At 36.4% G+C, this 24,804-nt stretch overlaps 1 protein-coding gene and 1 pseudogene across 4 annotated transcripts in view; one reads left to right on the top strand and one right to left on the bottom strand.

The window, feature by feature from the left end:
• Positions 1 to 24,804, top strand: part of CLCN3 (chloride voltage-gated channel 3) — a 97,330-nt gene that overhangs the window by 44,501 nt on the left and 28,025 nt on the right. For all 4 annotated transcript variants that reach the window (XM_043565778.1, XM_043565759.1, XM_043565768.1 and 1 more), the window contains 4 exons: positions 12,799 to 12,956; positions 20,699 to 20,798; positions 22,143 to 22,330; positions 23,314 to 23,436. In XM_043565778.1, the coding sequence (XP_043421713.1) occupies positions 12,799 to 12,956; positions 20,699 to 20,798; positions 22,143 to 22,330; positions 23,314 to 23,436 (569 nt within the window). The remainder of the gene's footprint in view (positions 1 to 12,798; positions 12,957 to 20,698; positions 20,799 to 22,142; positions 22,331 to 23,313; positions 23,437 to 24,804) is intronic.
• Positions 7,670 to 9,486, bottom strand: LOC122474721 (annotated as a pseudogene).

The following is a 24,804-nucleotide window of genomic DNA, read 5'->3' as shown; positions in this document are numbered from 1 at the left end:
TTGATGTCAGAAACTCTTTGTATTCTAAAACAACAGTATAAAAACAAAGCCTATCTTTTTTTTTCTTTTAAAGTCTATTTATTTATTTTGAGAGTGAGCACCCGAGCAGGGGAGCCGGAGAGGGGCAGAGAGAGAAGGGGAGAGAGAATGCCAAGCACTTTCCGAGGCTCAAACTCTTGAACTCCCCGAACCAGGAGATCATGACCTAAGCCAAAATCAAGAGTCAGACGCCTAACCAACTGAGCCACCCAGGTGCCCCAAAACAAAGCCTAATCTTTAAATTTATTTTGCTTACAGTATCTGAATTTAAAACCTTCAATAAAATCTGGTTCATATTACTATCTTTAGCTCTATTTTCTAAAAATAACTGACACTTTAATATCTCATGGCTTGTCATTAAGTCAGAAATGCTTTGTGTGTCAAGATTTCACAATGTGAGCAGATCTCCTGCCACATAGATTAGGTTTATAATTTTGGCTATTTTCCTGGCATTGAGGTCTCTGCTTTGTGCCTACACAAAGCCACAGGAGACTGGTGGTTTAAGTTATATTAAAAAAATTTTTTTAAATAAACATGTTTAATTTGTAAGTTTTTGTAGTCCATTACAACCTTAATTAAATCAAAAAGATTAATTTTCTGTTTACTCGTCTTGCCATTTAAGAAAGCAGATTTCATAAATCTTTTTATTTGTGTAATGTACAAATTATCTTACATTCATAGCTAATAAATGAACATGGAATTTGTTTCCAATTATACATTTGTCTTAATATCCACTTTATCATCTCTACGTAAGGATGTGACTTTTTACTTTGGGATGGCAATGGAACAGAGGAGAAAACAGTGAATTGGGTAATGGATTCAGCATTGCTGCTTACTCTGTTCAGCTTTAGAATTTTTTTTTAAATTTTTTTTTTAATGTTTATTTATTTTTGAGACAGAGAGAGACAGAGCATGAACGGGGGAGGATCAGAGAGAGAGAGGGAGACACAGAATCCGAAACAGGCTCCAGGCTCTGAGCTGTCAGCACAGAGCCCGACACGGGCTCGAACTCACTGACCGCGAGATCATGACCTGAGCCGAAGTTGGATGCCTAACCGACTGAGTCACCCAGGCACCCCTAGAATTTGGTTTTAATTACCAAATCTTTGTAGTTTAAATAGATCACAAATAAATATGACCGTGGATGGCAGAACAAATATCAAGAGTATATACTTTATTCATTTATCTAGCAGGCATTTAATTGACCAACTACTAAGAACTTAGTACTGTACTTGCCATTACCTTTTTAATCTTTCATGTGGGAGTCTGCTAACATTCTGGAACTTCCACTATCAACTTACATTTACTTTCCCCTCCCTCACCAGGATGACCATTTCTTATCAGTAGGGTCACAGAGGGAAGGAAAAAAAAAGCACAGTGAGGACTAGACTTCCTGTACTTAATATACAGAAGAAACTGGATAGTCAGAATATGTAGAATTTTGGATTTCTGCTGCCTTCTTTCATAATTAATAAAAAGTGTGTATGTTTTGTTTGTATGATAGGACAGTAGTCTGCATTATGACTATAAATGCCAGGGATGACAGCTCCCACATCTTTGAGATTGACTCTAGAGATAATGATAGTCTTAGTAAATAAATATGCCTACTTTTTCATCCAAAACTATTATTTGGCTATTCCCCTTTGAGAAGAGACTTAGGCTGCTGACCATGTGTGACTGAAATTTACTATTAAGCTCAGTTTCAGGTGTCATTTTATTAACGTCTGTATTTTAGTTCAGTGTTTGTCAAATTGCACATTTTAATATGTGGTCATGAAATCAACTGCGTTGTGACCAGTAAAAGAAAAGGAAAATAGAAAGTAAAGTATGATTGTTTTCCACAAAGTAAGTATACTAAACTTTGGTTTTACTTGGGAACACTTCTCACTATGTCAGTGAGAGATGTTTCTTGCTGTGGGCCACAGTCAAAAAAGTTTGAAGACCAGTTTCTAAGTATATACCGGGAGAGGCAGTTAGCTCTCCCTGGGGTAAAGGTAGGCTTCCTAAGGCCTTAAAATGAATCTGGAGCAACCTGACAATGAGAATGGGATGTGTTATTGTCGTAGACCCCTGCTAAAGCATAGGGACATGAGTGGTGGTAGCAGAGAAGTGCCCATGATTGCTATTGCAACAGTTTTTCATTTCAGCATTTTAAGTAATACAGGACAAGTTGTCTGTAATCAGAGACAAAGAGGGATAAAAATGGTGAAGGGTAGGATTGTATTGTCTGAAAGCAAAGTGCAACGTGCATAAGTGTTTTGGGAGAAGGCACTACCTAAGAGTCCTTAACCTCCTCAGAAGTGTGTCCACATTATCTTATACATATGCAGTCAAACTAACCATACAACTATTTTTAGGCAGTGTTACATAGTGGTAAGAAATGCCTTTGGAATCAAACTGCTTAAATTTGAATTCCTGTTAACTACTTAGTATGTGTTTGACCTTAGGTATATCCTTTAACTTTCTGTTTTGTTTTTTTAATTTATGAAATGGAGTATTACCTATTTCATGGGGTTGTTGTGAGGATTAAATGAGCTAATATGTGTAAAGTGCCAAGAACAATGTCCAATGTGCCAAGAACAATGTAAATATTGTTTTGTTGTTGTTAGATACCAGATATATAACAGCGTCTCACTTCTAGGTGGGAAGGATTTTTTTTAATTCTGATGTAGTCTAGTTTATTTGTTACTTCTTCTGTCACTTGGACTTGGGTGTTTTATTTGCAAAGCCACTGATTGCCTAACCCAAGGTTGCAAGCATTTACTTCTATGTTTTAAGAGTTTTATAGTTTTAGCTCTTACATTTAGGCCTATGATCTGTTTTGAGTTAATTTTTATGTATGGTGTGAGGGAACAGGTCCAGCTTTATTATTCTTTTGTATGTGGATAGCCAGTTGTCCTAGCATCATTTGTTGAAAAAAGACTAGTAACTTTTTTACTTAGATTTCAGATATTAGTAAATGAATTTTTGTTTACATAGGTATGTATGAATTTTTTTTATATAACTGTTTATAGAAGCATGTTTCATAATAACCAAAAGGAAGAAACAATCTAAAGGTCCATCAGTGGATTAATGGATGAATAAAATGAGGTATATCCATACGATGCAATACTAATAATAAGTAATGAAGTACAGATACATGCTGCAACATGGATGAACCTTGAAAACATTATGCTAAATGAAAGAACCCAAGTACAAAAGACTACGTATTGTACGATTCCATTTATATGAAATGCCAAACAGGCAAATCCATGTAGACAGAAAGTATATTAGTGGTTGCTAGGGGCTTAGGGGTAGAAAAGATTGGAGAGGGACTGCTAATGGGGTATATACAGAGGGATGTATGGATTTTAAAAAGTTCTGCATCTGGGGAAAAAATAAACAAGACAAGGAACTTCTCTTATCAATAAAGTTATTTTTGCAAGGAAACTGCAACCCAGTTAACAGTTTATTGATTGGAGAATCTTTCCTGTTTACTGAGGAGTTTAGTGTTGACCCATGAAATATTGTTGGTGATATTTGAATAACAAAATGCCCATTTCATGGAAAGATTGGTTATTGACCATAGATTGATTTTAGAAATTTGTTTCTGTGTCCATACCAGCTGGGCATGGTGAATTAAGTTACCTATTAAATCTACAGGATTTTTGCCCAGTATATAATTGTAGAAGAGCTTATTGTTGAAGTTTGTAAGACATTTTCCCCCCTTCTTTGTCATTTTGTCAATCTTTGGGTTAAGAATATTGCCACATGAGTAATACAGATGAGTAATATAATGCAGCATGATGAAGTTTTAAATGCCAGAATATTTGAGCAGAAACAATAGCTCATGTTTATTGATTTTTTGTTTGTCAGATATATTATTCGATATTTTACATGATTTATCTCCAGTTTACACATAATACCCTAAAAGTGGGTGAAAAAAACCTACCTCTAAGAGGTTAGTAAGCAAGTTGTGCAGGGTTATATAGCTAATAGGTGACGGAGCTGGACTATGACTGTAGGTCTTTCTGATCTACAAGTGCATTAAAGTCACAGTGCATAAAGGTCATGGAATTTCTCTACTGGGTCACTCTGAAAAGCAGGCAGTCTTTTCTCCAGTCTTTTTGCTGTTGTTTTTCAGCCTTATGTAGTAGAAGGGTAATCATTGGTATCTGGTAGCCAGACCTCCAGAAAAGTTTTTCAATTTTTTTCTTAAATTTGGGAGCTACCACTTTCAGATTATACTTTGTTACAATACAAGTAGCAGGAACTATCCTATATCCTTCTGAAGTTAAGTCATTGAAATTAATAGACTCCCAATGTTTTTGTAGCACTCTGCTCAAGATTTACATTTCCAGGAGATAGAGTTGATTAGTCTAACTTAGATCTAGGGAGGGGAAGACACCTTGACTGATGCTGTCACCAAGACTGCATGCAATGAGGAATAGAAGTTTCCTAAAAATAATTGGGTTCTGTTACAGAAAGAAAGGAAAGGGGTTTCCAGGTCAATAAGGGACCATTATACAAATAATAATCCTAATCTGAGGTCAGCTACTGGTTAATGTGGTTATTTTAAGTTTGGAGACACAGCTGGTCATTGATTTGAATATCTGGGCATGCAGCTAGGGAAAAATGTTAAGAACAAGAAAAAAGTTAAAAATTTAAAAATTAATTGGGAAAGAGGATGACTGATTAGGCTCACGTGTTTACTGTATGTTCTGTTTGTAATGCAAACTAACCTGGAGGTTTAAATTACACTATGTCACAAGTATAGTAATTTGAAGTATATTAAAAATGATGTGCATATGCATTTAATTATATGAGATAGTTTTTGGTAAGTATGGTAAGTAATAAAGAGCTTATAACTAAGTGTGGCTAGTATGATGTCATCTATATTTTTTCTTTATAGGAAAATGTTAAACGGTTAAGAAAGTGGCCAGTTTAACTATTACAACTCTTGTTTACTCGACTTCCTCTCCTTGCTTCCCCAGCAAACCTCTGTCGTCATGTAGGATTGGTTCTTCATCTATTCTTTTCTCAGTCCATGTCTTACTGCAGAAACTCTAAACCTTTAGAAACCCAGAAACCTATCATAACTCAAAGATACTTTAAAATTTTTTCCTTTTCTCTGGATTTTAAAAGCCTAAATTTGAAACTGAGAAGCCACAGTAGTGACTCTTGTTTTCTAAGCCCTGTTGTGTATTTCTTTTCCTGTGTATTTCTTTCCCTGTTGTGTATTTCTTTTCTTTTTCATTCTTTTCCAAATGTCTCGCTGAGTTGGTAGAAGAAAAATATGTGGAGACGACAAGGAAATAGTGTTGGGTAAGGAACCTTGATTAGTGTTTTCAAAAGGTATTCTGGTGCACCCCTACTACAGTCTTCACAGGCAAGTAAATGCAAGCAGTATATGCTTTGAGAAATGGGAAGTCCAGGGTAAATGATGTCATTTTGTGTTAATCAAATGCAACTCTAAGAAGAGCTTTTACTGAGTTCAAAGAAAGGCATTATCAGGGTAATGTGGCCTGACCACCTTTATTTCATCCCATAAATCTCTTTGTCTTATAGATTCCTTTTGAGATATCAGCTTTAGGAAAGCCATATAGTAATTTCCTAATTAGCCAACCCTGTAAGTATTATTTTAGGAAAGGGAGAGATGTAATTTATACACACACACACACACACACACACACACACACACACACAATTATGTTCATGTAAGTATGTACTTTAATTTGCACAAGATATATGCTTCATTCATGTGTAAGATGAAATTGAGAGGTAAAGCTGGGTCACATAAGCTGTTGCTTATAAAAATTTTATTAGCATACATAATTTATTTGTATTTGTCTCATTTTAATATATGTAAGTTAAACTTTATAAACAAATCTAGGTTGCAGTGAACTGTATAAAAAGAAATGCTGTGTTAGGAATATTTAGGAGCGTCTGGGTGGCTCAGTAAGTTAAGTGTCCGACTCTTGATTTTGGCTCAGATCGTGCTCTCACGGTTTGTAAGTTCAAGCCCCATCATATTGGGCTCTGTGATGACAGCATGGAACCTGCTGGGATTCATTCTTTCTCTCCCTCTCTCCCTCCCTCCCTCCCTCCCCCCCACCTCTCCCTCCCCCCCCCCACCTGGTTAAAACAGGCATGTGTGCTCTCTCTCTCAAAATAAACAAACTTGGGGCCCCCCTAGTGGTGCAGTTGGTTAAGCATACAATTTCGGCTCAGGTCATGATCTCACATTTATGAGTTTGAGCCCCACATTGGGCTCCATGCTGACAATGCAGAGCCTGCTTGAGATTCATTCATTCATTCATTTTCTCTCCCTCTCTCTGTCTGTCTTTCTCTCTCTCCCTCCCTCTGCCCCTCCCTCACTCATGCTTTCTCTCCCGAAATAAATTATAAATAAATAAATAAATAAATAAATAAATAAACAAACAAACAAACTTAAAAAAAAAGAGAAAGCAATCCCATTCACAAATACATCTTAAAAACAAAAAACCCCAGGAATAAATTTAACCAAGGAGGTAAAAGACCTGTATTCTGAAAACTATAAGACACTAAAGAAAGAAATTGAAGAAACTCAAATACATGGAAAGATATGCAGTGCTCATGGATTCATGTGTTCATGGAAGACTTAATATTGTCAAAATGTCTATACTACCCAAAGCAATCTACAGATCCAATGCAATCCCTATCAAAATAACAATAGTATTTTTCACAGAAGTAGGACAAATAACCCTGAAATTAGTATGGAACCACAAAAGACCACTAATAGCCAAAGCAATCTTGAGAAAGAACAACAAAGCTAGAGGTTTGAAATCCCAGATTTCAAATTATCGTACAAAGCTTGTTCTTGATCTTAGTGGAAAAGCTTTCAGCTTTTCATCATTGAGTATGATGTTAGCTTTGGTTTTGTCCTGTCTAGTCTTTATTAGATTGTAGTGTGTTCCCTCTGTACCCACTTTGTTGAGAGTTTTTATCATAAACGAATGTTGAATTTTGTGAAATGCTTTTTCTGCATTTGTTGAGATGATCATATGATTTTTATCAGTTTTGTTAATGTGGTATATTACTTTGATTTGTGGATATTGAACCATCTTTGCATCCCTGGAGTAAGGTCTACTTAATCATGGTGTGTCATGCTTTTAATATATGTTCGGTTTGGTAATATTTTGTTGATTTTATGCATCTATGTTCACCAGGGATGTTGGCCTGTAATTTTCTTGCTTTGTAGTGTTTTTGCCTGGCTTTGATACCAGGATAATGCAGGCCTAACAGAATGGAAACGCTGAAAGCTTTCCTTCCTTTTCTGTGTTTCAGAATAGTTTGAGAAGGATAGGCATTAACTCTTCTTTAAACTCTTATTTAACTTTTCTTGGATTTTATTTAGTAATCCTTTTGCAATTATAAACCTTTTTTTAGTATTTAAAATATATTTTAATGAAAACACTTTCACACTATCTTTAAAGATAATTTTTTTTAATTTTCTTTTTTTTTTTTTTTTGAGAGAGAGAGTATGTGAGCAGGGAAGGGACAAAGAGAGAGAGGGAGAAACAGAATCTGAAGCAGGTTCCAGGCTCTGAGCTGTCAGCACAGAACCCGATGTAGGGCTCAAACTCACAAACCATGAGATCATGACAAACCATAAGTCAGACCCTTAACCAATGGAGCCACCCAGGCGCTCCTTACACTTTCTTTAAGTAAAAATGATTTATGTTTTTAAAAATGAAATTGCTCTGGCATTAGGACTTGACTGCTTCCTGATCTATAGGGTTTAGATGCCACCATATTACTAATTCCCCAGTGTTCTTGAGGCATGTGTCATACGTGTCCTCCTCTGCTGGAAGTCCTTGTGGCAACCTCAGGGACTTGATTGTTATCAAATGTTTAACCACTTTCAGTTTTGCATTACCTGAAGGGCTAGTGTTATGAACTTGAGGAATATGTGCTTTTTCTAACCCAAGCATCTTTAGTATATCTTTTTCCCAATATGGACATCTTTTTCTACTTTTTAGTCTGGTAACAATATGCAGCTTATGAGGGTGCTATAGATTCCCGCCATGTTTTTCATTATCTGAAGGTGAAACACTTTATCTGGAATTCTTAACTTGGTACATGTATGACAAATCCAGTCTGTACAAATGAGAGACTCCACACCCTTCGTCACAGTTTGTAGTTTGTCTGAGGGCCTCTGAACTATTGAGCTCAAAATCCCTGCCATGAGTGTGATGACTGCTCTCCTCAGAGATACGAGAAATAGGGGACAGATCTGTGGGGCAAATGTGTCTTGGAAATGGAGACGACCCCACCTCTGTAGTTAAAAAACGAAGGGAAGCAGAGCAGAGGACAGACCACCAAGTGCAACACTCCACAATTACAAACTCTAAATTAAAAAAAAAATGCTGATTTCACATTCAGTGTGATGTCTTTCAATTTTCGGTAATAGCCCTGTGTAATGAGTAAGAGGACAAAAGGAGAGAAATTAAAGCCAGATTGAAACGTCTGCCTTTCTTTTCCTGGGGATCCCATTTAATTAACCTTACCAGAGCCAAAGAAATATTCTAGCCATTGCTGTCTGAGCCAAAAGTTTTTATTTTACTTTCATACCAAAATCTATCTTTGTTACTGTCTAAGCCAATTTGATAGCAGGAGTCACAAGAATGACCCAGACTTTTTTTTAGAAATAATTCAGAGGGTAAACAGTGACTCTGTTTCTGTGGGCTCCCCCAAAACCAAAATACCAATTGGTACTTCTGCCTATAATCTGCTTTTTTCCAAACACCATTGCTCTGTTATGTAGAAGCAAATAGAGGTGAAGGGACAGACTGACCTACAAACAGCCTGTTGGGCACACAAACTGCTCTGGCTAATTCTCATGCTAACATGTTCTGTAGCAGCCTCAATTCTAAGGGACACTACCTAAAAACCCCAAAGCACAAAACTGTGGTTCACAAGGTCCCGTGGTTTAAAGTTTTATTTCTGGTTTTCAGATATTTTGAATTGCTGCATAGTTTTGTAAATTAGATGTCAGAGTAGTTTCTGCAGATTGACTGTTTGAAAATCATTAAAGACAAGACCCAGAGAGTTAATGTAAATCTTTTTTATTGTGTAGCTGTACCTTTTGCTACCTCATAAAAATGGGTGTCTGCTTTTCCACTTTCTGGCTTATGTCTATTAGAGTACTACATGCTTCATTTGCTTATCATCTTTGTGGTACAAACAGCTTGACAATTCTTATCTTGCGGCTGGTGATGTATTGTGTGGATGTATGTTAAGTGATACAGAAATTTTGCCTTTTAGTTTTTGAATAGAAGAATAATAATTAAGATCAGCAGTCCATGTTCTGGAACTCTATGCATATAAGGGCAACATGGGGTGGGGGAGTTGGAAGTTTGCAAAATGTTACATAGTAGAATTAAGAAAAAACATTTTCTTTTCATTTCAGAGATGTTGAAAAATAGTAAAAAGAGGGGCACCTGCGTAGCTCAGTCAGTTGCCATCAAGAGCATCCAGCTCTTGATTGTGGCATAGGTCATAATCCCAGTATTGTGGGATTGAGCCCTGTGTTGGGCTGTGCACTGAGCCAAGATTTTCTCTCTCTCTCTTTCTCTCTTTCTGCCCCTTTCCTCAGCTTGTACTCGCTCGCTCTCTAAAAAAAAAACAAAAAACTGGGGCGCCTGGGTGGCGCAGTTGGTTAAGCGTCCGACTTCAGCCAGGTCACAATCTCGCGGTCCGTGAGTTCGAGCCCCGCGTCAGGCTCTGGGCTGATGGCTCAGAGCCTGGAGCCTGTTTCTGATTCTGTGTCTCCCTCTCTCTCTGCCCCTCCCCCGTTCATGCTGTGTCTCTCTCTGTCCCAAAAATAAATAAACGTTGAAAAAAAAAATTAAAAAACAAAACAAAACACAGCATTTTTCTTGGTCTACATTCTACTAATCCAGCAGCACGTGTTCTGTTCAGGTGTCATGTCTTTTGAGTCTCCTTTAATCTAGAACAGTTCCTTAGTCATTCTTTATCTTTCATGACTGACATTTTTAAAGAATGTAACCCATTATTTTGTAGGATTTCCCTCAAATTGGGCTTATTTTATTTTTCCTTTGGCCGGAAATGATGTTGTCATATCAGAAGGCCACAGAGTCTTTTGACATGTCCCTCCAAAACCATCTTTTTAAATAACCAGTTATAATATTATATGGAAAGCAGAGTCAGAGATTCTCAAATTAGTCAAGGCATTATAAATATTCATTATATTCTCCAGTAGTTATTTCCTTAAGAAAATTTGTGGCCTTTCAGCCAGCTTTTACCAAGTGGAAACTGCGAGTAAAATCAGGGTAGAGAGAAGAAAGAGCTAGTGTACAAAAGTATAAGGTTGTTTTATGTAAATCAACATGGGCTCTTGCAGAGATTGGGTTTTTAAACCCTTAGCCAAGAATGATAAATTATTTATTCCTGGAGTACTAATGCCAAAACACTGAAATCAATATAGTATTATTTTTTTAGAAGTTTTACACATTCCAAGGCAAATATTCAAATATATTAAATAGGGAGGTAAGAGAGAACCCTCTTCTACTTGGTAGAAGTAAATAGACATTAAGTTTATTAGTTCAATATTCAGTATTGAAGTCAGGGACAATATTTTTATTATCTTTGTATCTTCTATCTAGAAGAGTGCCATTAAGGAGAAGATTCTTTTTAATTTTTTTTTAGATTTCATTTTTTTTTTTCAAATTAAAAAAATTTTTTTTGACGTTTATTTATTTTTGAGACAGAGAGAGCATGAACGGGGGAGGGTCAGAGAGAGGGAGAGGGAAACACAGAATCCGAAACAGGCTCGAGGCTCCGAGCTGCCAGCACAGAGCCTGACACGGGGCTTGAACTCAGGAACCGCGAGATCATGACCTGAGCCGAAGTCGTATGCTCAACCGACTGAGCCACCCAGGCGCCCCTAGATTTCATTTTTAAGTAATCTCTACACCTAACGTGGGGCTCGCATTTACAATCCCAAGATCAAGATCTACCGACTGAGCCAGATAGGTGCCCCAAGTAGAAAATTCTTTTTTTTTTTTTTTTAACTTTTTTTTAGTGTTTATTTATTATTGAGAGACAGAGAGAGAGAGAGCATGAGCATGGGAGGGGCAGAGAGAGGAGGAGACACAGAATCCCAAGGAGGCTCCAGGCTCTGAGCTGTCAGCACAGAGCCCGATGTGGGGCCCAAACTCACAAACCACAAGATCATGACCTGAGCCAAAGTTGGATGGTTAACCGACTGAGCCACCCAGGCGCCCCTGAAAATTCTTAATAAATGTCTTCAGTTGACTTTTGTTTGTAGTGTAGAGACTTTAGATTAAGGGTTGAGCCAAATGCTGCTCTTCACCTGTTTCATAAATAAAGTATTATTGAAACACAACCATACCCATTTATTCTATATTGTCTGTGATTTCTTTTGTGCTACGATGGCAGAGTTGCATTGCTGTGACTATATGGCCTCCAAAGCCTAAAGTATTCACTCTCTGGCTCTTTTGCTGACCCTCCTTTTAGATTATGAGCACTTGTGCATTAATTTTTGTTTGTTTGTTTTCCTTCTAGAGCACACAGTAAGATGTTTTACCACACTGTGCATAACTTATGGATTTATGCAAGTGTAACTGCAAGAAAAATTCTTGGAAGTGGATAAGCTGGGTTTGAGAGTGTCTGTGTATTTTAAATCTCGGTAGCTTTGCCTTTCCAGAGGGGTTATACTAGTTTATACTTTAATAATTTTCTGGCAAGCCCTCTTTCCCCATAACTTTGCAACTCAGTGCATTAGCCAGCTTCTTTATCTTTACCAATCTGATAGAGGAAAATGATATTGTAGGTTTGATTTGCATTTCTCTTTTTTGGGTTGGATTGAACTTTTTAAATTTAAAAGCCATCTGTATTTCTTTTTTTCTTTTTTTTTTTTTTTTTTTGTGTGTGTGAATTGTCGTTCACTGTCCTTCCTGGTACCTTTAAGTCTCTTACATTTATAAATGTATACTGAGCACATGTCAAAGATTTATTTAATACTAATGAGGAAACTAGCTTGGTGACAGATGACTTAGAGGAGGATATGTGAGACAAAATATCAGTGAATGAAATTTTCTTACAAGGAAAAAACAAAATACCCCAACACTACAACTCTAAGTATTATCTTTTCTACTAGATGAAATTCAATTATGTTTTTTGCCAGATGAAAGCAGACGTTTTCAATTTATCAATCTTCTTTAAGTCATTATTCAACTTTACAGAGTCTATGCCCTAATCAATAGAAAATAAAGTCCTTTTCCTTAGGCTTATTTTGATACTCTAGTATGGGTTTAAAGAGACCTGCTACGGTCTTTTTGCCTTATTTCTAAGTTTTGGATAACTTTTTTGGATGTTTTCCTTTTTCCATTTTATTGCCTTTCAAGTGATCCTATTTCTTTATGAATTACTAATGAATTTCTGTTGTTTTTTTTTTTTAATTTTTTTTTCAACGTTTTTTATTTATTTTTGGGACAGAGAGAGACAGAGCATGAATGGGGGAGGGGCAGAGAGAGAGGGAGACACAGAATCGGAAACAGGCTCCAGGCTCTGAGCCATCAGCCCAGAGCCCGACGCGGGGCTCGAACTCACAGACCGTGAGATTGTGACCTGGCTGAAGTCGGACGCTTAACCGACTGTGCCACCCAGGCGCCCCACTAATGAATTTCTAAGAAGCTTATGTAGTTCATCATTGTCTCTCATAAAGCATATTCATTTTTCTTTTTTGGTTTGTAGGAACTCATTATACAATGACAAATGGAGGCAGCATTAACAGTTCTACACACTTGTTGGATCTTTTGGATGAACCAATTCCAGGTGTTGGTACATATGATGATTTCCATACTATTGATTGGGTGCGAGAGAAATGTAAAGACAGAGAAAGGCATAGACGGGTAAGTGTTTTCAGTAATTGTTAATATAGTGCATAACTACATCATTTAATAATACATTTTTGCCAGTGATCTCAAGCTGCCAAAATATATATTATGCATTAAAGTACATTTCGTTAAATTTCTACATTTTATAAGTATTATATATTTTTTCTCTATATATGTAATAATTAAAAACATTTTTTTAATGGTTATTTTTGACAGAGGGAGAGAGAGACAGAGCATGAGTGAGGGAGGGGCAGAGAGAGAGGGAGACACAGAATCTGAATCAGGCTCCAGGCTCTGAGAAGCTGTCAGCACAGAGCCCGACATGGGGCTCAAACCCACCAACTGTGAGATCATGACCTGAGCTGAAGTTGGATGCTTAACTGACTGAGCCACACAGGTGCCCCTCTGTATATGTTTTTTTTTTTTTTTTAATTTGCTTCTGGGATCAATCCAGAAAGGATTTGAGGTAGCTTAAAATCAAGGAAGTGTTAAGTATTTATAAGACAAAAAAAAAAAGACAAAAAAAAAAAAAGACAAAAAAAGCAAGGACTGGGAAAATACAGCATGTGAGTTGGGAAGGAAGATCAAGGTATAGAAGTAAGCATAATTTTTCATTTTGGGTAGCACAGCAGCTACAGCAAAAGAGGAAACTTGTTGGGGCGCCTGGGTGGCTCAGTTGGTTGAGCATCCGACTTCCGCTCAGGTCATGATCTCACGGCTCGTGAGTTCAAGCCCTGCGTCAGGCTCTGTGCTGACAGCTCGGAGCCTGTAGCCTGCTTCAGATTCTGTGCCTCCCTCTCTCTCTGCCCCAACACACTCACAGTCTGTCTCTGTCTCTCTCAAAAGTAAATAAACATAAAAAAAAAAAGAGGAAAATTGTTATATAATTCTTATTATTGCAAAAGAAGAAACATATTGGGAGATAATTTCATGGGATTTTGCTATTTTCTTTTATCCCCTTTCTCGGTTTCAAATTCTGAGATTCTCAAATTGAGTCCTGTAAAGGACATATTAAGTATTGTGATGAATGCTAATCAAAAAAATATTATATTGCAATAATATTTCCAGTGGTTTTTATAGCAAGTGTATATTTCAGTTACATCTTGGGTGAAGAGTTTGGCTAAAATTTCTTTAGAAAAAACTATTCCAAGGGTGCCTGGGTGGCTCAGTGGTTAAGCATCTGACTTCCGCTCAGGTCATGATCTCACAGTTCATGGGTTCAAGTCCCACATCGGGCTCTGTGCTGACAGCTCAGAGCCTGGAGCCTGCTTTGGATTCTGTCTCCCTCGCTCTCTGCTCCTTCCCTACTCACACTCTGTCTCCTTCTTTCTCCCTTTCTAAAAAATAAATAAACATTAAAAAAAAAAGAAGTAAACTATTCCATTTGTAACATCAAAAATCAAATAAATAGGGGCACCTGACTGGCTCTATCAGAAGAACATGTGACTCTTGATCTCGGAGTCATGAGTTTGAGCCCCATGTTAGGTATAGAGATTAATTAAATAAATAAATACACTTAAAAAGATTTTTTTTAGGAGCGGGGTGCCGGGGTGGCTCAATCAGTTGAGCCTCAGACTTTGGCTCAGGTCGTGATGTCACGATTCATGGGTTCGAGCCCTGTATCAGGCTCTGTGCTGACAGGTCATAGCCTGGAGCCTGCTTCTCATTCTGTGTCTCCCTCTCTCTCTGCCCCTCCCCTGCTTGCACTCTGTCTCTCTCTCAAAAATGAATAAACATTAAAAAAGTAAATTTTTTTAAATACCTAAATTTCTTCTAAATTAGAAAAAATTTATAAAGTTGTATCACTTAAAAAAAATTTTTTTTAATGTTTATTTCTGAGACAGAGACAGAGCATGAGTGGGGGAGGGGCAGAGAGAGAGGGAGACACAGAATCAGAAGCAGGCTCCTGCTCTGAGCTGTCAGCACAGAGCCCGATGTGGGGCTCGAACTCACAAACCGTGAGATCATGACCTAAGCCGAAGTCGGTCTCTCAACCAACTGAGCCACCCAGGTGCCCCTCACTGTTTTTATTCATTAAATAAAAAACATTCATGAAAAAAGAGTGGCATTTACTAAAAAGTACAACTTGTGGATGGTAACTTATTGATACAATGTAGGCCAAAAATTAATTTAAAAAGAAAAATCTCTTTGAAAAGTGAAATTCCAAATTCTAATAGGCCCATTATAACTTTGAGGTCTGAAATTTACTTGTAAATGAAAATAACTGCTTGTACAAATTAGTTATAATCTTTCATACTAATGTATATTTGTATATTAAAGTTGAAATTAAAATTAGATTATGTTGTTCATGACAAGTATAACCTCTGAGATTCATCACTCATTATTAATCTTTTCTGGAAGACCCAATACAATCCAGTGGTGATTTTGAAAGTTTTTCATCTCAGAACACATTTTATTTTATTTTATTTTATTTTATTTTATTTTATTTTATTTTATTTTATTTTATTTTATTATTTTATCATCTCAGAACACTAGATTTTATTTTATTATTCTAATGTTTTTGAGAGCGAAAGAGAGGAGAGGGCACAAATGAGCGAGGGGCAGAGAGAAAAAGAATCCCCACAGGAGGAGCAGAGGGAGGGAGGGAGAGAGAGAGAGAGAGAGCGCGAGAGGGAGGGAGGGAGGGAGGGAAGCGGGGCTCATTTGAAGTGGGCTCAGGCTCAAGCTTACCACAAGTGGGGCTTGAACTCATGAACTGTGAGATCATGACCTGAGCTGAAGTCAGATGCTTAACAACTGAGCTACCCAGGCATACCTCATCTTGGAACACTGTTAAACTCTAAACTCTAAACACTTACCGGGGATAGTGAAGGAACTTAGTTTATGTTGTTATATTAATTGATATTTACCATGTTAGATACAAAAACTAAGAATTTTTTAAAATGCTAATTTATTTAAAAGTAGCCAAACCCCTATTATACATTAACATCAAAGCTTATATTTCTGAAAACACAACATTTTTATGAAAAATAACTGTATTTTACAAAATAAAAATATTTAGTGAGGGAGTGACATTATATTTTCATAAGTCTCATTATTGTCTTATTTATTAAAGGCTGCTGGATTCTAATATCTGCTTCTGAATTCAGTCTGTTGTGATGTTATTTGGGTTGAAATATATGAAGAAAGTCCAAACTCATATAGGTAGGTAGTTAGAAAAGCTAGGAGTATTTTAATAACCTTTTTGTATCATTGTGGATATTCTTTGACACTGTACCAAAGTGACAGGTGGTAGTTTCTTAAAGATTAGTTGCCAGTGTAATCTGAAACTATATCAGTGGACCCTTTGTCTTTGTTACATTGAAATCTGTTAGTTCACCTTCAATTCTAATGAATAATTTTGTAACATCATGTAGTGATCATTTGGAAAATATTCACTGATCTATGCTGTTATTTCTAGTGTTGACACTTTTCAGTTTCACTATACAATATCAAAAAAAATACATTTGTTAATATCAACCCTGATCTCTTTAGTAAAGTCTTTAAGTATTGGGAATCTGTCATGCTTATAGTGATAGATAACAAATTTCCCAAAATTCTCATTTTTACTTGAAAGCTCAAATTCTGTCATTAGAAACAAATACACTCTTATTTCACTTGAAATGACAGGCTTACTTGGTTTGTTTTTGAGAAAATGCCTGTCAGATTCTCAAGTCTGAAAAACCATTCTTCAGTGTCCTTGTTTCACGTAAAAATGGTGTTCCATGTGTAGGTGTCAAGTTCATTTTGCAACTCAAATAAGTCACTTAAATGCTTTTCCTCAAGACATAATTTCATACTTCAGTATGTATCAGAAGGCTTTATATATACTTAAGTCATCACACATACTATAAAAAGGAGTCAATGATTGAGGCATAATAACTTTTACTACTTCATCAAAGGCATTCTTAAGTGAGACTGGTGTTTACTTACTTTTTTTTTTTTTTTCTTTTTTGCTGGGATACGTGGCAGTGAAGAATGTAATGACTACCAGTACATTTGGATGCCACTGTCTTGATTTGTGCTGAGGAGCAGCTGTTTTGCATTTGCTTTTGCATTATCAGTGAAAATGTCAAAACAGTGAAAAGGGCACATCAGTGTTAATATTATGATGAAAACAGTTTTGACCTTGAAGCCCTCTTGAGAAGGTCTCAGGGACCCTCAGAGTGTCTGTGGCAACATTATAAGATCCAGTGTTTTAATCCAGTATGCCTAATGCAGACACACTATAACTCCTGCATCTCATCTGATTGTTAGGTAAATCAGTTGTACTTAGATTTACATATATTTACAAAGTCATTAACATACTGCAGTTGCAGTTAAAATGTGTTTTAAAGTGAGGTAGTATGAAAGTATCCTGAAGACATCATGTTCATAAGATTTTAAAGCAAATTAAAACTAAAAGAAACCACAATACAGTTTTTTCCGTCTGATTTTGAAGGTAGTCCATAGTTCTTGAAAACATTTAAAATAATATGACATTTAAAAAATAATATGAAGGGGTGTCTGGGTGGCCCAGTTGGTTAAGCGTCCTACTTTGGCTCAGGTCATGATCTCACAGTTCGTTAGTTCAAGCCCCGTGTTGGGCTCTGTGCTGACAGCTCAGAGTCTGGAGCGTGCTTCAGATTCTGTGTCTCCCTCTCTCTCTGCCCCTTCCCCACTAGTGCTTGCCCCCCTCTCTCTCTCTCAAGGATGAATAAACATTAAAAAATAGTAATAATAATAATAATAATAATAATAATAATAATATGAAGTGGTCAGTGTCCTAGCTAATCTTACCAATCATCTCTTTCTAGATAGGTCAAGTATCATTTTCTGTGCTTTTGATCTATGGTTGTATAAACAACATTTTTTTAACCTGGGAAATTCTACACATAAATGTTCTCACTGTTCTTTTTAAAACATTACATTAAAAAAAACACCAACTTTCTGTGTCAGTGCATATATACCTACCCAATTCTCTTTTCCCCTTGAACTTTTAAAAAAAAATTTGTTTTAAAGTTTATTTATTTGAGAGAGACAGAGAGAGGGTGAGGAGGGGAGGGGTAGAGGGGGAGAGAGAGAGAGAGAGATTGAGAGAGAGAGAGAGAATAGCCGTAGCTCTGCACTGTCAGCATGGAGCCCAATGTGGGGCTCGAACTCATGAAACTGTGAGACCATGACCTGTGCCGAAATCAAGAGTCAGATGCTTAACCAACTGAGCCACCTATGTGTGCCTCCCCCTAAACTTTTTATTATACTTGTATAGCCCCCTACCTCAGATTTTGAAGCAAATCAACATTATATCATTTCAAATATTACTATTTCAGTATTTTGTAAAATGTCACTAATTTAATTGTCATTCTTTTTTTATTTATTAGCTTGAAAATTTCTATAAGGAGAACCTTCTTCAGACCAATTATTTGGGTTCCCTGAAGTTCAGGTTGTACAGAAAAGGGAGAAGGTTTGAAATTAAATGGTTTCCTAGAATCCTCAAAGTTGACCAATGAGATTTTTGTTTGCTTGTTTGGTTTTTGTTTCTGTGTCTTCATGCACTCACAGATTTAAACATATTAGATGTGTTTTAATCATCACTGTTATTATCCTTATTGATGCATATGTTATTCCATTTTTGGCCAGTGGGAACTTCTTTAGGTTGATGCCTGTCTCCTCTGACACATGCTTAGTAGATTTTGGCATATTCTGGGAAAAGAAGATGATCCCCCACTTCATCTTACATATTTCCTGCCTGGAGTCAGCCATTTTCCCCAGGGACCCTGCTTCCTTTGAAGGAAAATGGTTTATAGGCAGTGCAGGCACTAGAGGTCTTTCTAGTGTCTGGGCTGGCCATTGTTTTCTACTAGCTTCATAAGTTTATAGGAACCTTCTGATTTAAATTCAGTACTCTTGAGCTTTTGTTTAACCTCCAGTTCTTAAATCTGTATCATCTTTCAGCCATTTCAAAAATCTCAATACCACATATATAACCATATGATTTACTTCACAGTACACACATGCTAGGTTAAGAATATTACCAGCACTGTCACCAGCGATGTGCTTAGCGAAAAGTTAGTGTTTTCTTTCTTTTTTTTATAATATTTTTTGTTCTTAGTGTTTATCCCACTAGGGTTACACATACAAATTATTTGTTTTAAAGTCCCTGTCCCATTTAACCTGTTGCCTCCCTTCTGTTAAAATAATGATTTTACTTCTAACATTTTATGGTTTGTCCCTTTATTTTTAAAAATACAGCATATTTTTAAAATATGGGCACCTGGGGCACCTGGGTGGCTCGGTCGGTTAAAGCATCCAACCGGCTCAAGTCATGATCTCGCGGTTCGTGATTTCAAGCCCTGTGTCACTCTCTGTGTTGACAGCTCAGAGCCTGAGCCTGCTTCTGATTCTGTGTCTCTCTCTCCCTGCCCTTACCCCACTCATGCTCTCTCTCTCTCTCTCTCAAAAATAAACATTAAAAAAATTTTTTTAAGACAAGCATATGTATTTATGTACTTATTTTTCTTAGGTAAATGGAAGCCTCCTGTACCCACGTGTATCCACTTTGCTTTTCTCCCCTTCACGACACTGCATCTATCTCATTCTTTTTCAGTGAGTGCAGAATTTTCCATTACGCAGATAAACTGCAATACCCTTAACCAATACTGTATTGATGAGCATTTAGATGATTTCCAAGGTTTTACCTCATATTGTATAAAACATTATAGTTACTCTCATTGAGAAAAAGCAACATGGGGTTTAATGGTTATTTTTGAAAGAAGGGAACCTAACTTCGACCTCTAAAGAATGCTTAGTATCTGTGATTAGTTACTTATGGTATAGAAGGTGGAAAATTGCACCTTATTCAACCCAGAGCTTAACTGGAATCTTTTTAGTGAGGCCTTATGGCTTAAAGTAGACCAGAGGTTTAAAATAGACCAGATCATTGAATTCCAGCTGTTGCCATTCTGTGGGACAGTTTGAGCACTGAAGTCCTAGGCTGAGAATATGGCTTTTTAAAGCAACAATCCTAGTAGAATAGAAGAGGTTTGAGCCAGTTAGGGATAGCTTAGCAAGTGCATTCTTAAGAGAAGGAAGACTTGCCTTCTTGTGTCTTAGTAGAGTGAGATCTGAAAATCAAATCTATTCCTATCCTGCTAATCTCCCTTCCTCTGCTATATTCAGTAGAGGACTCTTTTACCTTACACAGTGATAGAAGAGAGCCTCTGGACCCCACAGCTGGGATTAAAACTCTACATACCTGCATATTTACAGGCCTGCAAGTTTTGGTAAACCTCTTTACTCACATGACTATTGTATACTATATTTATGGGTATGGTACTATTATTCACTGACCTTACCTTTTAAAGAATATTATAATCCTGCTAGGATTATTATTTAATTGTTAGGACCAAAAAATGGCCAGGGAATGACAGACATTTCAATCTATAATGTCTTATTTCTGTTAATATAAAAGATGTATATCTGCTAAATTTGATTCAATTTTAAACAGCCTAGGCAAGACTCTTTCTGGTTTGTGGATCCCTTGCTCTCATATCCTGAGGTTTTTGTTAAAAATGCAGATCTCTGGGTAAACGTTTAGCATCTGGTTTATGGGTATAACAGCTGTCTGACATAGCGATTCTGCCCCAAACTCACCTTTCCCATTATTTAGTTTATCAACTACTGTCTCATGTAAAATAAGTGAGAAAAACTTTTAGATTCTAGAATTGTGTCTTCTGTTCATAGTTTGAAAAATGAAGCATAAACATTTCTAATTTCAGATCAACAGCAAAAAGAAAGAATCAGCATGGGAAATGACAAAAAGCTTATATGATGCATGGTCAGGATGGTTAGTAGTAACACTTACAGGATTGGCATCAGGTAAAGAAAAATTTTAATGCAATCTTTTTTCGTTAACAGAAAAAATAAATAGTTCTCCTCTCCTTCCTGCAATTTTTTTTTTTCAGGTCCTGTTGGATTTTTAAAAGCATTTGTTTTGTTTCTTTCAAGAAACTTTCTTAAGTATAAGACTAGGATGCAGGAAGCTTCAGAGTCTAGTCTTGGCTCTGTCACTTTAAGTGTTTATCCAGTTTGGTTGATCTTTGTTCAGTTTCTGTATCTGTAAAATATGTGGTTTGGTCCAGATATACAATAAAGTATCTTTTAATGTTAAATCATTATAAATAGCTAATATTTATTAAGTGCTTCCTGTAAGTGTCATGCACTGACTTAAAATCTTTACACGTATGTAAACAACATGGCAGTCCTATGGAATAGGTACTGTTATTGTCACCATTTTACATAAAGCACCAGAGGTTAAGTAACTTGACTAGGGTGATGTAGCCAGTAAGTGGCCAAGCAAAGATTTAAATTTAGGCAGTTTAGCTGAAGAGCCCACATTTTAACTACCATGCTATAGAGTGCCCACAGAGTCCCTCTGTGTGAGATTTTAAGAAATAGCAGTTGAAGATCTGGAAACAAACATTAAGGACTGTTTTAATGACTTTCAGTTTCCACCATGCAAGATTGTGTCCAGAAGAACATGAGGCAAATTAAAATTTATGTGGAGAATAGAAGGAGGTACTGCTATCTCCAACTGGCATGCACAGGAATTTTGTGGCCACTGTGTTTGTGACCTGTTGATCTTTTCATACAATGAGAAGGATCTAGACTTTGACCATAAATTTGCATATTTTTGTATTTTATCAGTAACATGATCTTGGTACATTTGATTTTCTATTATTTAAGAAAAAACTGAAAATCTGTCAGGGTAATTCATTAATGCCATGAGTTTCACTACTAATGGACATTAAATTTTAATGATATTGAGATCATTTGTAATTTTATTAAGTTTCAGATTGAAACATTAAAAACTCTGACTTTAATAACTTGATTTGTGAACCTCCTGCCAGATAGCTGTCTTTTAAAGATCTTTTTAGTGTGTTTTAAACACCTTTATTACAAATCACAGTGAATTTTAATGATGTAACTACTTTCAATTTCAAACAAAGAATAGCCATTTTATTTTAAAGAGTGGCTATTTACAGTTAAAAATATTAAGTTTATATAATATTTCCTATGTGACCCTTTATTTATAGGGAGTCCCCAGTTTTCTTGGACTCTTTTAACTTGATAGTTCTAAATACCTCCCAAAAATGGATTCACTTTTTTTGTTCTTTTTTTTTTTTTTTTTTTTTTTTTACCACCTCCAACATGTTTTTACAGGGGCATTGGCTGGATTAATAGACATTGCTGCTGACTGGATGACTGACCTAAAAGAGGGCATTTGCCTTAGTGCATTGTGGTACAACCATGAGCAGTGTTGTTGGGGATCTAATGAAACAACATTTGAAGAGAGGGATAAATGTCCACAGTGGAAAACATGGGCAGAATTAATCATAGGTCAAGCAGAAGTAAGTCTTGCTGTGTCTAAAGATGAATTAATAATTGATACAGTGAAATGAGTCTCTAATTCACTTAATTAACAGAATTATTCACAGATTCTTGCAGCTGCATTAAAAGAAAAAAATGTAATAGGATAGATTGGAAAATATGAGAATACATTGCAGCAAGTAAAATGTAAAGCTTCAAGAAGCTTTTGTATTAGTTAACTACATAGTCACATTCAAGTCTATTCAATTATGACATTAAATGTCTTATTGTAGAAAAGAAGTGTGATAGGATCTGTTTAATCACAGAAAGTTAATATGAAGTCAAGTTATTAAAACTGCTTAACATATCACAATTGTCAGGAAGTATGAATTATCAAAAAATTTAGTAAAATAAGCCTTGTAACTGGAGATATCTCGAAGAAATCTATAGATTTTTCTTTGTGATATTATAGTGTTTAAATGATTATTTTACTGTTCTTGATGTTCTATATTGAAGAACATTGTAGAAGTTAGAATGTTATATAATATATGTAGTTGTGTGGTCATATGCGGATATATTTTTAAAGTTTTGTTATAGCTGAATTTTCAAGCTATAAAAAGAGAATATATTTGCTGGTAACATGGGCAGTATGCTGTTTCTCATTTGATCCTCAGGAAAATTGCAGCAGAATGAGATCTAAGTGGGAATGGAATTTTGTCTTCACAACTGTTTCCAAAATGTGGTTTGTGGGTAGGCAGAGCTTAAAGTGTAGCAGATTTTTGACATTTAGACTTAGGGGATCAAGAAAAAGCTAGGAAAAACATTCAATAGATTAAGGCCCCTTATATATATATGAGTATGTCTTTTTGATTGTACTTAAATATTTTGTTCATATAAAGCTTTTACTAATGTGGAAGTGAACCAGGAAACTTATGAGTTTTACCCAAATTTCTTATGTGACAAGCACGTGCATTAGGGGTACACTGTAAATTAAATTTATACTATTAAATGCTTTGCCTTTTAGGGCCCTGGTTCTTACATCATGAATTACATAATGTACATCTTCTGGGCCTTGAGTTTTGCCTTTCTTGCCGTTTCCCTGGTAAAGGTATTTGCTCCATATGCCTGTGGCTCTGGAATTCCAGAGGTAAGCCATGCAATATTTAATATCATTAATCATTAAGTGATTGTTACAGTGTTTATCTTTTGCCTTTAGGGGGAAAATTAGTGTTTCTGGGGAAATGGTTTGTAACATGAGGAAGAAAATTAGAAAAAGAAAATCTTAAAAATGTAAGCTGATTATAGATATCACTGAAAGAAATTCTTCCCCATAGTCATTTTATCATTAATTGTGAGGGTTGATTTTTCTTTTTCCACCACTAATTTAGCACATGACTAAACAAATATCAGAAGACTCAGTTATAAACCTGGAAAATTATTATGTGGCCTAAAGTTCTGTGATAGATTAGTTGATGTTTTGCTGCTATGAACCTGACTTGAATATATTAATTCTCTTTTTATGACTTTTTTTTTAAATTTGTTTTTTTTTTTAAATTTTTTTTTTTTTCAACGTTTATTTATTTTTGGGACAGAGAGAGACAGAGCATGAACGGGGGAGGGGCAGAGAGAGAGGGAGACACAGAATCGGAAACAGGCTCCAGGCTCTGAGTCATCAGCCCAGAGCCTGACGCGGGGCTTGAACTCACGGACCGCGAGATCGTGACCTGGCTGAAGTCGGACGCTTAACCGACTGCGCCACCCAGGCGCCCCTTAAATTTGTTTTTAATGTTTATTTTTGAGAGAGAGAGAGAGAGCAGGGGAGGGGCAAAGAGAGAAGGACACACAGAATCTGAAGCAGGCTCCAGGCTCTGAGCTGTCAGCACAGGGCCCAGTGTGGGGCTCGAACTCAACAAACCACAGCATCATGACCTGAGCTTAACCGACTAAGCCACCCAGGCACCCCTATGACTGTCTTTTAACTAGATAAGTTAATAATTCTTGAATTTGGTAGATAATATTTATAACCATTTTATACTTGAAAATAAACATTTGATCATAGTGGGTCAGTAGTACAAACTTTTGGATTTTTTAAGTCAACATTAATTAATTAATTAACTAATTTAAGGTTTATTTTGAGAGAGACAGAGAGCATGATTGGGGGAGGGGCAGAGAGAGGATCCCAAGCAGGCCCCATGCGGTCAGCACAGAGCCTGACATGGGGTTCAAACTAATGAACCGTGAGATCATGACCTGAGCCAAAATCAAGATTTGGATGCTCACCTGACTGTGACCCACCCAGGTGCCCCTATCAACAGTATTTAAAGAATATATTGAATAATGTGATGGGAACTCATTTCTTTCCCTTTTTAATTTTTCTGTCTTAAGTAAGTTATCAGCTTTTTCTAGCACATTTCCTTTTGAAATGTAGTGATTTTTAAAATTTTGTTAGTTAAGAATGTCTTGGGGTGCCTGGGTGGCTCAGTTGGTTGAGCGGCTACCTTTTGGTTTCAGCTGT

Source organism: Prionailurus bengalensis, chromosome B1, assembly GCF_016509475.1.
Source record: "Prionailurus bengalensis isolate Pbe53 chromosome B1, Fcat_Pben_1.1_paternal_pri, whole genome shotgun sequence".
NCBI classification, from domain to species: domain Eukaryota; kingdom Metazoa; phylum Chordata; class Mammalia; order Carnivora; family Felidae; genus Prionailurus; species Prionailurus bengalensis.
This window is presented reverse-complemented; position numbering and strand designations above follow the sequence as displayed.